This window comes from Podarcis liolepis (assembly GCF_965112155.1).
Source record: "Podarcis liolepis genome assembly, chromosome: 10".
NCBI lineage: Eukaryota > Metazoa > Chordata > Lepidosauria > Squamata > Lacertidae > Podarcis > Podarcis liolepis.
This window is the reverse complement of record NC_139562.1, coordinates 73,500,032-73,513,810: the sequence shown is the minus strand read 5'-3', so window position 1 is coordinate 73,513,810 and position 13,779 is coordinate 73,500,032. Positions and strand designations below refer to the sequence as shown.

The following is a 13,779-nucleotide window of genomic DNA, read 5'->3' as shown; positions in this document are numbered from 1 at the left end:
GGGGAGTATATTGAAATCAGATGGCATAAACATTCCCACAACTGGTATCTGTTCCAAAAACATGTTGATGAAAAAACACGCCAGATGCCTGCAAGCCTCAAGGTTGCAGCATGCGGTAGCAGCCACAGTAAGGGGGGGATGGTAAAAGGGAAGACGGACCCTTTGCCATTCACTGTGGCCCTATCTGCACAACACACGTTAAAGCAGAATTAGTCCCCATTTTCTTTTCTCATCACTGTTGTTTTGTTTTTTTACACTGTGTTTTTACTGTTTAAAAGGAAGGCTTGACAATGAGGCAATGTATATTGAAATCTCACAAACCAGAGAAGTGGCTACATACGCTTTCTTGCTGCTGAGCATGGTACTACATAACTCCTTGCCCCTTCCCAGCAAAAACAGAAACTTCATAAATTGTGTTTTTATTTTTATTTTATTTTATTTTTATCTTGTGAACCACCCTGAGATTTACAGATGAAGGGCACTATACAAAGTTAATAAATACAACAATAACAACAACAAAATCCAAAAGCTCCACCTCTTCCCAAGTCATGTCCCCCTAAGCATTCTGAAAGTAGGAGCTAAGGCCACTGTAACAACAGGATGATGTAGTGGTTAGACTGAGGCGCTACCCAGAGGCAGAGCTAGCTGCTCTGGAACCTGGAGCAGCACACATGCTGTGCACCCGGGGGCGGGGCGAGCATCCCGGGGGTGGGGGGATGTCAAACCCCCCCCCAGGGATGACAGCCTGGGTGGGCCACACCTACCGCATCCCCCTTCCTCCGCCAGTGGTGCCACCTGCACTCTACGTTTCAACCAGTATCATACCATGTGGCTTCCCGCAAAGACTCCTGGGAACTGCAGTTTGTTAAGGCTGCTGAGGGTCGTTAGGAGAAGACCCCATTCCCCTCACAGAGCTACAATTCTCAGTTCCTTTTCCCAGGTAAATTGTAGCTCTGTGAGGGGAGGGGTGTCTCAGCACCTTTAACAAACTACACTTCCCATGATGCTTTGGGGAAAGCCATGATTGTTTGACGTGGTATGACGCTGCCTAAAATGCATGGTGTACGTGGGGCCCGTGTTCAAGCTCCCTGTCATAAGATAGTGTGGAATTTGACTAATAAGATGTTCCTCTCAAACACAGGACTAAAAGCAAAGCCAGCGCAACGGATCCTAGTCACCTCCTGGGAGAACACAACACCCAAAGTGCCTTACCCTGCTGTCCTCTTGCATCTCCCAGTCACCAGAGAAGGCCATGGAATGCTGTCCTTGAGTGCAGTTGGAAAACTGGAAAAGGCTTGAAAACATCCGCCTGTTTTCTTGGGTATCTGGAAATATTGCATCCTGGAAGTTTACTCCATGTGGAAGGAGGTTATAATTCTCATCCATTCTGAAAAAGAAAACCAGGGATAAACATTAAGTAACTTGCAGCACAAGTCATCCATCTCTATATAGTGTAATGAGGTGGACTTTCAGCAAGGCACACACTGCCCTGGTTGACACATCATGATAAGCCATTATGACTGAAACCATGGTTTATTGCGAATGTGTATCTCCCGCCCCTGTCCTGTGCAGGGTCTGGACAGCTCAAATGTCCATGGTCTGCTGTGTCACCCAACCCAAATTGTATTCTTCCTGATTTATTTCTGTTTTGCACCCGGTGGTTTGCTTGGAACTAAGACAACATGGTCCAGGTTCAGGTGAGAAGTGGGAGAACCCACACAACTATGGTTCAGCAGGACATGCCCCCCTTTTCTATCTTGCACTTAAATACCATTTCTGTACCAGGTAAAGTAATTTTTAGCCCCCCTGACCTGTCCCATATTTTGCCTGACTTGGTTTCCCTTAGCTACAATAGTACTTCCTAGACTGGCATCGGTAGTCACATGGGAAGGACGGTGCTAATAGAGGGGTGTTTGCTCACAATTCCTATGTTTAGCAAGGCAATGAAGGGCTGGTCCATTGGGCGGGGGCACAAGGAAAACAGCTTGCATATTGCCCATTTTGCTCCACTGACACATTCTGAGAAACCCACTGAAAGGTTCTGTGCCATTTGAACTCTTTCCCAACAGGTGAGAATATTAATGCTAGTTGTGTTTCCATTTCCTAGAAGGGCCTGGTGTTGGTAGATCAGAGTGAGTGATATGAAGAATGATCACATGGGGAGAGAGAGGCATATGGGCCCATTGGGAAGAGGAAAAGGGGCCTGACCCATATTTGTGGCTTTAACAACAGCTTGGAATGCTTATTTTCAGTTTTGGGAAGTAAGCAGTGTCCCCTGTTAATATCTGCACGTAAAAACTACTCCCATCTTTGTCTCAACATTTATTCCCTCTTGCCATTATATTTCTGTTTTCAGCCCTTGAAAATGGCAAATAACATAGCGGATCCCACCTCTCTGGCTACCAATTGTGGTGAATCCCACCTTCATATATTCTAATTATAGCCACTTTGGGTTATCTGATGGTTTTTGTGTGAAGGTAAAACTAGATACTTGAAGATTCAAAGAAGTTGGACAAATTAGAAAGATTTATTTTAGAGAACAAAGTTGGTAAAACAAAGGATGTGTCAAGAGATAATGTGTTTTCAGGAAAACAGTTAACTTATTAATAATAATTATTATTATAATTACCGTGGCTCCATGGTTAGCACTCTGGACTCTGAATCCAGAGATGCGAGTTCAAATCTCAGTGGAACGTAACTTTTCATCAACTGTGTGGGTGACAGTTGGTTACAGTGTAGTGCTATTGCGGATTTGATTCCGTATGGACACTTGCATATTCCTGCATTGTGGGGGTTGGACTAGATGACCACCGGGGTCCCTTCCAACTCTACAGTTCTATGATTCTATACTAAACTCTAGCGCGTGTTTCAGGCTTCTAAACAAGGTAGTAAATACTCAGCTTCTTTTCAACTTCAGCTGCTTATTTTCAGTTAAGACCCTTCAGTTCGATGTTACAGGTTTCCAGCCTAGATGGCCGATGCTCAGCTTCTCTCCCGTTATTTCACTTCAGCTCCTTCACTTAGTGGTTGTGTAGGTGTTTCAGCTTAACACTTTGGCTCCTAAATAAGGAGGGACTTTCCATCAGTTTCCCAACCTTTCCTCACTGCCACTCCTGAGGTACTTCCATCCCAGGGGATCCAGGGGATCCCACACCCCTCTTAACTGGTCTGGGAGCTTCTCTGTCTAGAGGATCCCTCCCCTCCTGACTGACAGGAGACCCAAGGAGACTTTATCCTCACAGACTCTATTTCTCCTTGTTCAAACTCAGCCTTCTCATTACTCCTGTCTGAATACTCTCCCAAGATACTACACTCGGTCTTTGTATCTAAGCTCAGAGACCTTTTCTCTAGCTGTGGATATTCTGCTCCTCAGAGTGGATGTTCCACACACGGACCAGAACCAACTCTCCAATTCTCCCTCCAGTTCTTTCTCTCAGGGGCATTAGACTCCTTGAAGGTTGTGTTTACTTCACAACCCATCCATCGGCAACCAGACTCGGCACGGCTGTTTGTGGTGGAAACTGATGACTCGCATGTTGCGGTAGGGGCCAACTCACTGCAGGCCAACCCACAGTCTTTGGTGCTCTTTCCCTGTGGGTACTACTCCTGAAAATGTCAACCGGCAGAGCGGAATTATGACATTTGGGACAAGGAAGTATTGGCTATCCAAGTAGCATTTGAGTTGTGGCATCATTTGTTGGAGCGGGCCCATTATCCAGTTCGGATGGACAATCGGAACCTAGGACAACTCCTGTCAGCCAAGAAGCTGAATCAGCGCCAGATCTAATGGTCCCAGTTCTTCTCCCACTTTGATTTCAAGGTTACCTATATTCCCAGCAGCCTGAACCAGTGGGCTGATGCCCTTTCTTGGAAGCCAGAGTATGAGAGGTCTGACGATGCGTCACGTACACCCATGATATTGCCTCCTGCCAGTTTTGCTACGGCCCAGATTCCTAGGGACTTTTTGTGGGAGCTGCGGGAGCAGCAACAGTGGGACGCCTGTGTGCAGCACTGGTGGCAAGAATTGGCTGACCAGGCTAGACACTCTCCTCACCACTGGATGGTGCACCAGGACTTGCTGCAGTTTGGGGGCCATTATTATGTGCTTCCTGGTCCACAGCGGGGAACTGTTCTGCGGTTATGCTATGACAGTCTACCGGCAAGGCATTTCAGACACTTCAAAACTCTTCATTTGGTGGCCAGGGACTTTTGGTGGCCTTGTCTTTGGGAAGAGGTGGAGCAATATGTGGCTTCCTGCCCAGTCTGTCATTGGGCTAAAGACATCCCTGGCAAGCCGGCAGGACACCTTCTACCTCTACCAATGCCTGAATGGCCCTGGTAGACCGTGTCACTGGACTTTGTCATGGACCTGCCTTCATCCCAAGGGGCGACTACCATTTTGGTAGTGGTGGATACCTTGACCAAGATAGCACATTTTCTCCCTTGCACTGGCCTCCCCTCAGCCCAAACAAGTGCAGACCTCTTCTTGAGAGAGGTGTTCTGCCCGCATGGTGGTATCTGATAGGGGACCGCAATTTACTGCTCACTTTTGGCAGGCCCTTTGACGGGTTTGAGGGTGCAGCTCCATCTCTCCTCTGCCTACCACCCCCAATTGGATGGGCAAACAGAGCGTGCAAATAGGATCCTGGAACAGTACCTGTGGTGCTTTGTCAGTTTCCATCAGAACAACTGACTCTCACTCCTGGCGGCTGCTGAATTCTCTTATAACAGTGCTCTCCACACTTTGACATGCCTCTCCCCATTCTTTGCCAACTATGGGTTTCCCTGCTTCTTTTCCCTGCTGTCATCTCCTTCCATGCTTCCGGCAGCAGAACAGTTTTTGCAGGAGCTGCGGACCATCCATTGGGTTCTCCGCAAGCAGCTCCAATGGGCAAAGGAGGATTACAAGCATTTTGCTGACTGACATCAGCAAGCCGGGGGCCCCTGGCAGTGGGGGACTTGGTCTGGCTCTCCACCCGGCACCTGTCGGTCCAGAACCCTTCACGGAAACTGGGACCCCAATTCCTCAGTCTCTTTCCTGCAGGCCAAGATCAACCCAGTGGCCTGCCGGGTCAAGCTCCTGGCTTCCTATAAGGTACACCTGGTCTTTCACCATGCCTTGCTCATCCCTGTGGTCCCTGCCAGTATGCACCAACCGGAGCTTCCCCCTCTGCCACCCGTCTTTGTGGAAGGGGAGCCAGAATTTGAAGTGGCACAAATTGTGGACTCCTGTCAATGCCAACGTCTCTTGCAGTATTTGGTGGACTGGAAGGGCTACGGCCCTGAGGAACGCTCATGGGAAGATGCTTCATATGTCCATGCTCCCCGGTTGGCCTGACAGTTCCACCGTTGGTTCCCCCATAAGCTGACACGCAGCCGGCGGGTCGGGGGGCACCTTGCGGAGGAGGATAGTGTCATGGGCCAGGAGTCAGCTTCAGCTGCTGAGCAGCAGCCTGAAGGAGCAGAAGGCAAAGTAACTCCACCTGTTGCTGACCAGCTGCAGCCTTCTTGCTCCTGATGAGAACCAGCTGGCCTCAGCCTTGGTCAGTTGCTGGAAACAACTTTTGTCCTTCCTGGCCAGACCTTGCTGCTTCTTGCTTCTCGTAACCTTGGACCCTCGGCTTTCTTGACCCCCGGATCGTCTGACGACATGAACTGAGATGCTTCTGACCTTTGGACTGGACTGGACCTTGCATATGGACTCTGCCACCAGGCGAGTACCTCCCTGAGACTACAACACCCACAAGCAGAGTGAATGCTTATTCATGAATCTTTCCGCAAAGAAATCTGTCGTGTATTATCTAGTTAAGATTCCTGCATCGCAGTAGTTGGACTAGATGATCCTTGGAGGTCCCTTCTAAGTCTACAATTCTATGATTATATGAAATAAGGATGATCGTCCAATAAACAGGCAGTCTGGGATCAGGCAGTGGAGGCTTACTGTTTTCCAGATGCACAGTTGCAAAACTCTGTCATGGAACTTCTCAAACTACAATTAAAGAACACATTCATCACCTCAGATAATCTTTAAAATGAAATGCCGCTGTTGAGTCACCAGACTTCACAAACACTTAAACACAGAATTCCATGTGTAAGCAAGAGAGCCACATACAAAGCTGGTTTACATGGATAAGCATCCAGTTTCTGTCTCTTCCTTTCACTGCGGTCTATAAGAATATCAGGAATTGTGTTTTGTCCACTGATCAGTTGGCCAACTGCAAAACGGGGCTCTTGCAACAGTTGCCTAGGAGAGAGGCTTGGACAGATGAAGCTCAGCAGGTGAAAAAAGAAAAGAAAACCAACCAGCACCTGCTTAAATCCATCCTTTTACACAACCATCAAAGAGAGGGGAGTCCTGTCTTCCTTTGCAGCTGATCACCACAGTAGGAATTGTTTGGTAGGAAGTTGCTATTCACGTCTCTTGCTGAAGGACAAGCCCAGCCATGGGGTCCTACATTCCTTTCCAAACCCATAAAAAACCTGCATGCGTTGACCAATTGTGACATAACATCTGCCACGTGCTGGCAGCCACAGAACCATTTCCCAGAGTCCTCTTATGTATTGAAATACTGCATCTCAACTGGCCCATTAATAAACTCAGGATAAGGAAATTAAAATTAGCAAGGTTTGCCACCTTGGGCTCCTTTGGGAGGAAGGGTGGGTTATAATAAATTTAATGAATACATAATAAATACACAAGAATCTGAATTTTAACCAGAACTGGTTCTAAGTATGCAATCTTCCTAGGAGAACAAGACGTATACTAAGCTTAAGTTTGAAGTGAAATATATGATGAATAAAACAACTTTTTGAGAGAGACTGACCATTTTTAAATGTTTCCCAGACACAAAAAACTACAACTGTACTAAACAAACTTTAATAAGTTGTATTTATTAAATACTCTCTCATCCAATGATAACATTGAAATGAATTTATAACAGGAGAAGTCTTGTGTCCCAAGCTTTAAGCTCTGGACATCCTTATTGTAATGGTGTGGAACTACGATGGTGGCGTCAAATTCAGCACAGTTAGCAAAGAGACAGGAGCCGTTTCCTTTGCAGCTGATCACCTCATTTGAAACAGTTTCATAAAACAATTATTGTTATTCCCTGGTGACAGAAAAACACTCGGCACATGTTCAAAGGCACCCATTTACTCACACTAAGTCTAAGGCAAGCTGAAGTGACTTGCCTAGACTGGTCCTGACAGCCAAATCTTCCTAATCTTCTGGCCTATTTTTTTATTCTTTCTATAGGCAAGTTAGGTAAGGACAGCAAAATGGTGAATTCTTGTGGATCTCATTTATATCCTATAACTTTTGCAGTATAAATCTTTAATCCCATTTTATCCTCCCAAAAAGCCAGGTAGTTAGGTAAGGCTGAGAGTAAGCAAGTGCCATGCAAACGTTGTGGGTCAAGCAGTGGGCACACCCAGGGTCCCTCTTGCCCCCCTCGCCCGGGAAGCTCACCAGGTAATCGTGAGCCAGACGCAATATCTCAGCCTGGCCTATCTCACAGGGTTGCTGTGGCCATTTAAGAAGAGGGGACGATGCCACCTTGATCTCTTTGGAGGAACATCCATAAATAAACAAAATGGTGGCTGGACATGGAGAGCCATGGAGAGATCAGCTCTGAATCTCACACGGCATGAGATGCAGACTAAAGTGGCAACAGCAGAGTCTGTCACACAAGAAGACAGTTGTGCATATCCTATTTTTGAACGCTCCATTATGTTGAAAAAAACCAACCACCACTACCTGTAATAAAACTTGAACCTCGAGGAGAAAGACAGAGGTCTCCCTGGTATGTTGCTTTATTACACACAAAGAGCTGTTTACACATAGAAATGTTTAAAAATTGCAACTTCCCAACACACACACACCTGCAGCTTGAAGTGGCCCAGGCCATCATTCTATCACCTTGCCCTGCGCAATATCTTCATAGTTCTAACTCACCATGCATCTGTCCTCCCCTGCCCCCATCAAGCCACTCTCTCAGCCTCCCATCTCCAACCCAGAGATGATATTGACCGGCCTTACCTGAAACAAGGTATGTGAAGTGTTTTTAACATTCTAGAGTGCTACCAAAATGCCCAGCATTAGTAATATTAAATCCATTTGTCATTTAGCAACATTAGGCAACGGTATCTTTTTAACATTATTATTACTATTAATTAGTATTAGGTATTGGTGAGTTTTCTAGAGGTACTCACCTGAGGAAGAAGAAGTAGGAGTAATCCTGCATGACTGTGTGAGAGTGGCAGGAGAAATACCCCAGTCCCGTCAGGTTGAGCCGGGATCCCGCAGGGACTTCCAGCATGCTTCCCCAGGCCTGATCACAGAGCATCTCAATCTCGGCTGAGTAAAAGAGCCCCCCTTCTGGGGCTTCATATTGCCAGGGCAAATAGTTGAACATGCTGTACATATCCTGATGCAGTGCCAAGACTTTGGCATAGACGATGATTTCTGCCAGCTCAGCCCTGCAGCTTTCGCTCAGGGGTCTCCACTCTGACGGCAGCTGACAGCCCAGGCTGGGACTGAGCTGATTCCCAAAGCACAGGAGCAGGAGCAGCCGGATTTGCAGCATGATGGATTCGAGAGGAGGAGGAGGATGCAGGCTTCGCACACTGGATGCTAAAAGTTTCCCCAGTGCCTTTAAAAAAACGCACACAGCACACTCACAAAACCTGAGGCTAGGTTTGTGAAACAAGATCCCTATGAAATGAATCAACTGATTGGCAAGAAGCTGGGGCCTAAGGCTCATCAGTGGCTCAGCTTTTGCCCAATAGGAGCAGTTCTTCAAAGGGAGGGAGGAGCAGTAACCAGAGAAAGGAGAGTTCTGCTGTGTACACACTCTCACTTGAGCTGCAAACTGTTGCAGTAGCTGCAGCAGAGCCAGAGGTGCAGGGCGTCTGTAAACTCCCAGAGCCATGGGCTGGGGAAGAATTCTGCCCTGCAGAAAGGGAAGTTTCAAACAGCAGAAGAGCTTCTTAAGCTGCTTGTTGGCTGCTGTGTTTCTTCATCACCATCCCATTTATATATTCATCACCATCTTGTAGCACTTAAGCTCTAAGCACCTTACAACCGTGAAAGGAAGTCAGGACCTGCTGACGGCCTGTCAGAGTGAAGGGGATGGGTGGAAAGCAGAAAGAGAGGGAGGCCAGAGACACTGCTTTAGAAACAGAAGAGGCAGGGTGGTGATGCACAGTTAGGAGCCAGCAAGGGAGAGGGAATTAAATTGATGCCCAACCATGTCACAAATTTCATGAGCAAAACGTTGCCGGAATTGGGGGTGGGTGGAGTCCAAGGTTTGATGGTTCAGTGATTCCCTTCAGATGCTTTTTTGAATTACGACAGCTGTCAGTCCTAACCACTGGCCATGCTGGCTAGCTGGAACTGACAGTGGGTTGCAACTATTTAAAAATACAATATTAAAAACAGTTACAACAGGTTACAATCAAGAGAACAAGGTGGGTCCTAAAATATATATTTCAGATGCCAAAGGTCCAGCAGCATCTGGCAACGTGGTGGGCTAATTCTTACATATATTGCAGGGGTATGTAATAAAAAAATGACCTCTCTCCTCCCCCCCCCAAAAAAAGCAAAGCTTTGTTGCTGAAACAAGTGCAAAATCAGCATTTTTCTTTCACAAGTGTGTGAATGCAGAGATGTCCCAGAAGGGCAACCATATTATTCTCAAGCAAAGCAAAACCTAAAAGTATTGTGGAATGAAGTTTTGTTCACAAGATTATAAAATGGAATCTTCATCCTCAAAATACATTTGTTTCTCCTTAAGATGGCCCCAGAACTCTTTGATATCTCTGAAGCACATACTCCCTAGCACACCATACTGTTTCCTCCCCTGACCCCCCACGTTAGCCATCTTCACACCAGGGTCCTGGGATAAGCTCACTGAAGGGCTTTGAGAAGAGCCCTGCTGCATTAGACCAAAGGTCATTTGACCCAGCATCCTGTTCCCATTTGGCATGTGCAGAAGCCAGTTGGATTGGCAGTTGATTCTTGCTCCATTACTGCTGAAAGGAAAGTTACCTTCCACTCTGTTTCTATCAGCAGCCAGCAAGATGCCTCTGTGCACTAGCCAGCAAAACAGGGATGTGACTGCCTCCTCTGGTTTGTCCCTTGCACCTGGCATTCAAAAGTAAGTTGTGTTCAGGCGTGGAGGTTCCATGTGCACATCCCAGGCATCCACTTTCCTCCCTTAGTCAAGGCACTGAAATGTAAAAAGCTCTCCAGCTTCTGAACTGGATTCTGCACATAAGAAGAGCCTATTGGAACAGACTAATGGCCCCGCTAGTCCAGAATCCCATTATCACAGTGGCCAGTCTAATAACAACAATAACAACAATAACAACAACAATAATAATAACAACAACAATAACAACAATAACAATAACAACAACAACAATAACAACAATAACAACAATTACAACAATTTATACCCCACCCATCTGGCTGGGTTTCCCCAGCCACTCTTGTGGAAAGCCCAGAAGTAGGAGCTGAGCACCACAGCACTCCCCCCCCCTTGTGGTTCCCAGAAAGTGCCCTTCAGAGGCGCAGTGCCTCCAACCGCAGAGGCAGAGCAGAAACATCCTGTCTAGAAGCCACGGAAAGCCTTATCCTGAATGAATTGGTCCGATCCTCTTTTGAAGTCCTGCTTGCTGATGGCCGAGGTTACTTCCTGTGGGAGTGAATTCTGTGGTTTGTGCACTTTGCAAAGTGAGGAGAAGAACTGCTGTCTGCCCTTAATCCACCAGCATTCAGCTTCATTGGATTCTTTTCACTGTCTCCTAACTCTGGACAAAAAGGTATCAGTAATATAAAGTGGTGGTTTTAAAAACCCAGCTGAGAAGCTCACATTTTTCAAATCCTGTGTTTGCTGTTTCTTCACAGGGGACCTGAAGGTTGATCTGAAACATTCTTCTGAGTAGTTTGCATAAAATCCTTCCCCCACATCTGAACTCAGCATGGATCTGACAAAGCAGCTGTAGCCAAAACTAGCTAATCAGAATAAACTCAATAGAGCCCATTACTGCTGGGCCCATGCTCCTAGCCATTCGTGCATGTGCCCCCCCCCCCGCCTTGACTTCCTTTTCTCAGATAAGTGGGAAATAGACCTCCCCACCCCCAAACCCTCAGGCATGAACCATCTTTCACTTCCACTTCTTAACATTTCCTTCCCTGTTTCTATAGTAATGCAGGTGATTTCAGAATGTGAATGCCACTTTGCCTGTGATGCCTTCATGATGTTGACCACTAGGACCAGGTACCAAGCAAAGGAAGCACAGTATTCAGGAACTGGTTGATGGGCATAGGTGACCTGAAACTGTGATCCAGCTGTCTTTCATTTCCATATCCGCACCCATCCCTTTGTAGTCTGGGGCACAAGATATCAAGCACAAATTTCCCCACCCCAACAGCTTTAAACCTGAGAATCTACAAAGCTAGATAAGATAAGAAAGCAATTTTTTTAGAAGTCATCTCCTAATATTTTTGTTACATTTACTTCAATATTCTCATATTATCCATTTCTGGTGGTACTTCCTTATTGGAGCAAACAGCCCCTTGTAAAGAGTTCTTTACTTTGAGAAAACATACAAATGACCTCAGATATGAGGATATGAATCAGGATATGAATAGTAACTTACAACTCTCAAGTGTGATTTAGAAGGGTGCAAGCCTGTTCTCCAGAAACCCCAAATTGGATAGGGCTGTTTCAAGGCCCCTCACCATAAGGAGCAACCTGACCACTGACACAGAGGGGGATCATTTGAGCTGGAAGGGACAGTGGCACAGACTGGACATGCTCTGGACATTGACTCTGACGCCAAATCCAGCTGCTATAACCTCCCACGACTGCAAACCCGCCAAAGTCTCACAATGATCAGGGTTCATACATGAGTGCAGATCACATACCCAGTGAGAACTAGCCGATGTCTAATGGAATAATGTTTTAAGTTCTACTCGTCAGAAAAGGGGTGGAGTTTATGACATAGGTAAGAACTCAGATGAAACTAGTTGTTGGAACAAGTTGTCTGCTCTGTGAGATCTGTCCAGGGTTCTGAAAGACCTGTCTCCTGATTGCCCTTGTTTCCTGATTTCTTGACCCACAACTGAACGTTGCTGGTCAGTAGCCTCCCCAGATAACTTGTGAAATTGTGTTCTTCCAACAACTCTGTGGGCTCAGCTTCTTCAGGATTTGGTCATACAGCACAGTCAGCACAAAATAAGGGCTTTGATGCTGTCAGCACAAAGGTTCTGGGCTACACAATTGTGCTGGCTGTCAAACCCAAAGCATTACTCAGCACAGAAGTGGGTGAGGAAAGGGGAAGAGGAGTCGTGAAGTGAACTGCAGTCCTAACCACTCTCATATGGCCAGCCCTCTCCCCCTTGCATTGATGTAGCATTCAGCACAGAGAACACAAGTGCAAATCATGCTGGAGTTACCAAAGGAAACCCTGCCCACCATATTATGTGTCTTGAGACAATGAAGGTTGGAGGATATAAAATCAGACAGGTCTTAATTTTTGCCTTTGGCAAAGTGTCCATGTCTAAGACCTTTTGCCACCTAGCAAGCAATATTATTTATTTCACAGTACTTTAGGAACAGGGAGCACTGTCAACTTTCTCCCTGTTAAAATTCAAACAAGATGAATTTTAACAGGGAGAAATGTAAAGTATTGCACTTGGGCAAAAAAAATGAGAGGCACAAATACAAGATGGGTGACACCTGGCTTGAGAGCAGTACATGTGAAAAGGATCTAGGAGTCTTGGTTGACCACAAACTTGACATGAGCCAACAGTGTGACGCGGCAGCTAAAAAAGCCAATGCAATTCTGGGCTGCATCAATAGGAGTATAGCATCTAGATCAAGGGAAGTAATAGGGCCACTGTATTCTGCTCTGGTCAGATCTCACCTGGAGTACTGTGTCCAGTTCTGGGCACCACAGTTCAAGAAGGACACTGACAAACTGGAACGTGTCCAGAGGAGGGCAACCAAAACGGTCAAAGGCCTGGAAACGATGCCTTATGAGGAACGGCTAAGGGAGCTGGGCATGTTTAGCCTGGAGAAGAGGAGGTTAAGGGGTGATATGGTAGCCATGTTCAAATATATAAAAGGATGTCACATAGAGGAGGGAGAAAGGTTGTTTTCTGCTGCTCTAGAGAAGCAATGGATCCAAACTACAAGAAAGAAGATTCCACCTAAACATTAGGAAGAACTTCCTGACAGTAAGAGCTGTTCGACAGTGGAATTTGCTGCCAAGGAGTGTGGTGGAGTCTCCTACTTTGGAGGTCTTTAAGCAGAGGCTTGACAACCATATGTCAGGAGTGCTCTGATGGTGTTTCCTGCTTGGCAGGGGGTTGGACTCGATGGCCCTTGTGGTCTCTTCCAATTCTATGATTCTATGAACTTTTTGCCTGCCATGTTATGAGTTTGGCTGTCTTGATGATTGTGAATGGGCCTATCACAATTGTTTTGCCTGGCTAATTTGATGGGAGATATTTAAAAGGGTCAGTGAGCCTAACAAAATAAACTTAATGGTCTGAGATCTCTTTCCACTTCTTGGGATATCATACCCATCAGAGTTTGCAGGAGTGACGGAGAATCAGCTGGAGGGACTTTGCACTCTCAGTTTGGTCAGAATTTTAGCTCAAAGTTGGCTAAAATTGGAGTGCCCTCAGAGGTCAGTTCTTTAGGAATGTGATTCAGGATTGCTAGTTGTGCTACTTGCTGTAGAGCCTGCTTATTTACAAGTATGCAA

The 13,779-nt window shown here is 46.3% G+C and overlaps 1 protein-coding gene across 2 annotated transcripts in view; it reads right to left on the bottom strand.

Moving 5' to 3' along the window:
* CCDC3 (coiled-coil domain containing 3) overlaps positions 1-8,711 on the bottom strand; it is a 69,229-nt gene extending 60,518 nt beyond the window's left edge. For both annotated transcript variants that reach the window (XM_083464222.1, XM_083464221.1), the window contains exons 1-2: positions 8,212-8,711; positions 1,213-1,387 (exon numbers count right to left, since the gene is read on the bottom strand). In XM_083464222.1, coding sequence (XP_083320348.1) covers positions 1,213-1,387; positions 8,212-8,585 — 549 coding nt within the window. In that variant the 5' untranslated portion in view covers positions 8,586-8,711. The remainder of the gene's footprint in view (positions 1-1,212; positions 1,388-8,211) is intronic.
* Between the last annotated feature and the right edge of the window lie 5,068 nt (positions 8,712-13,779).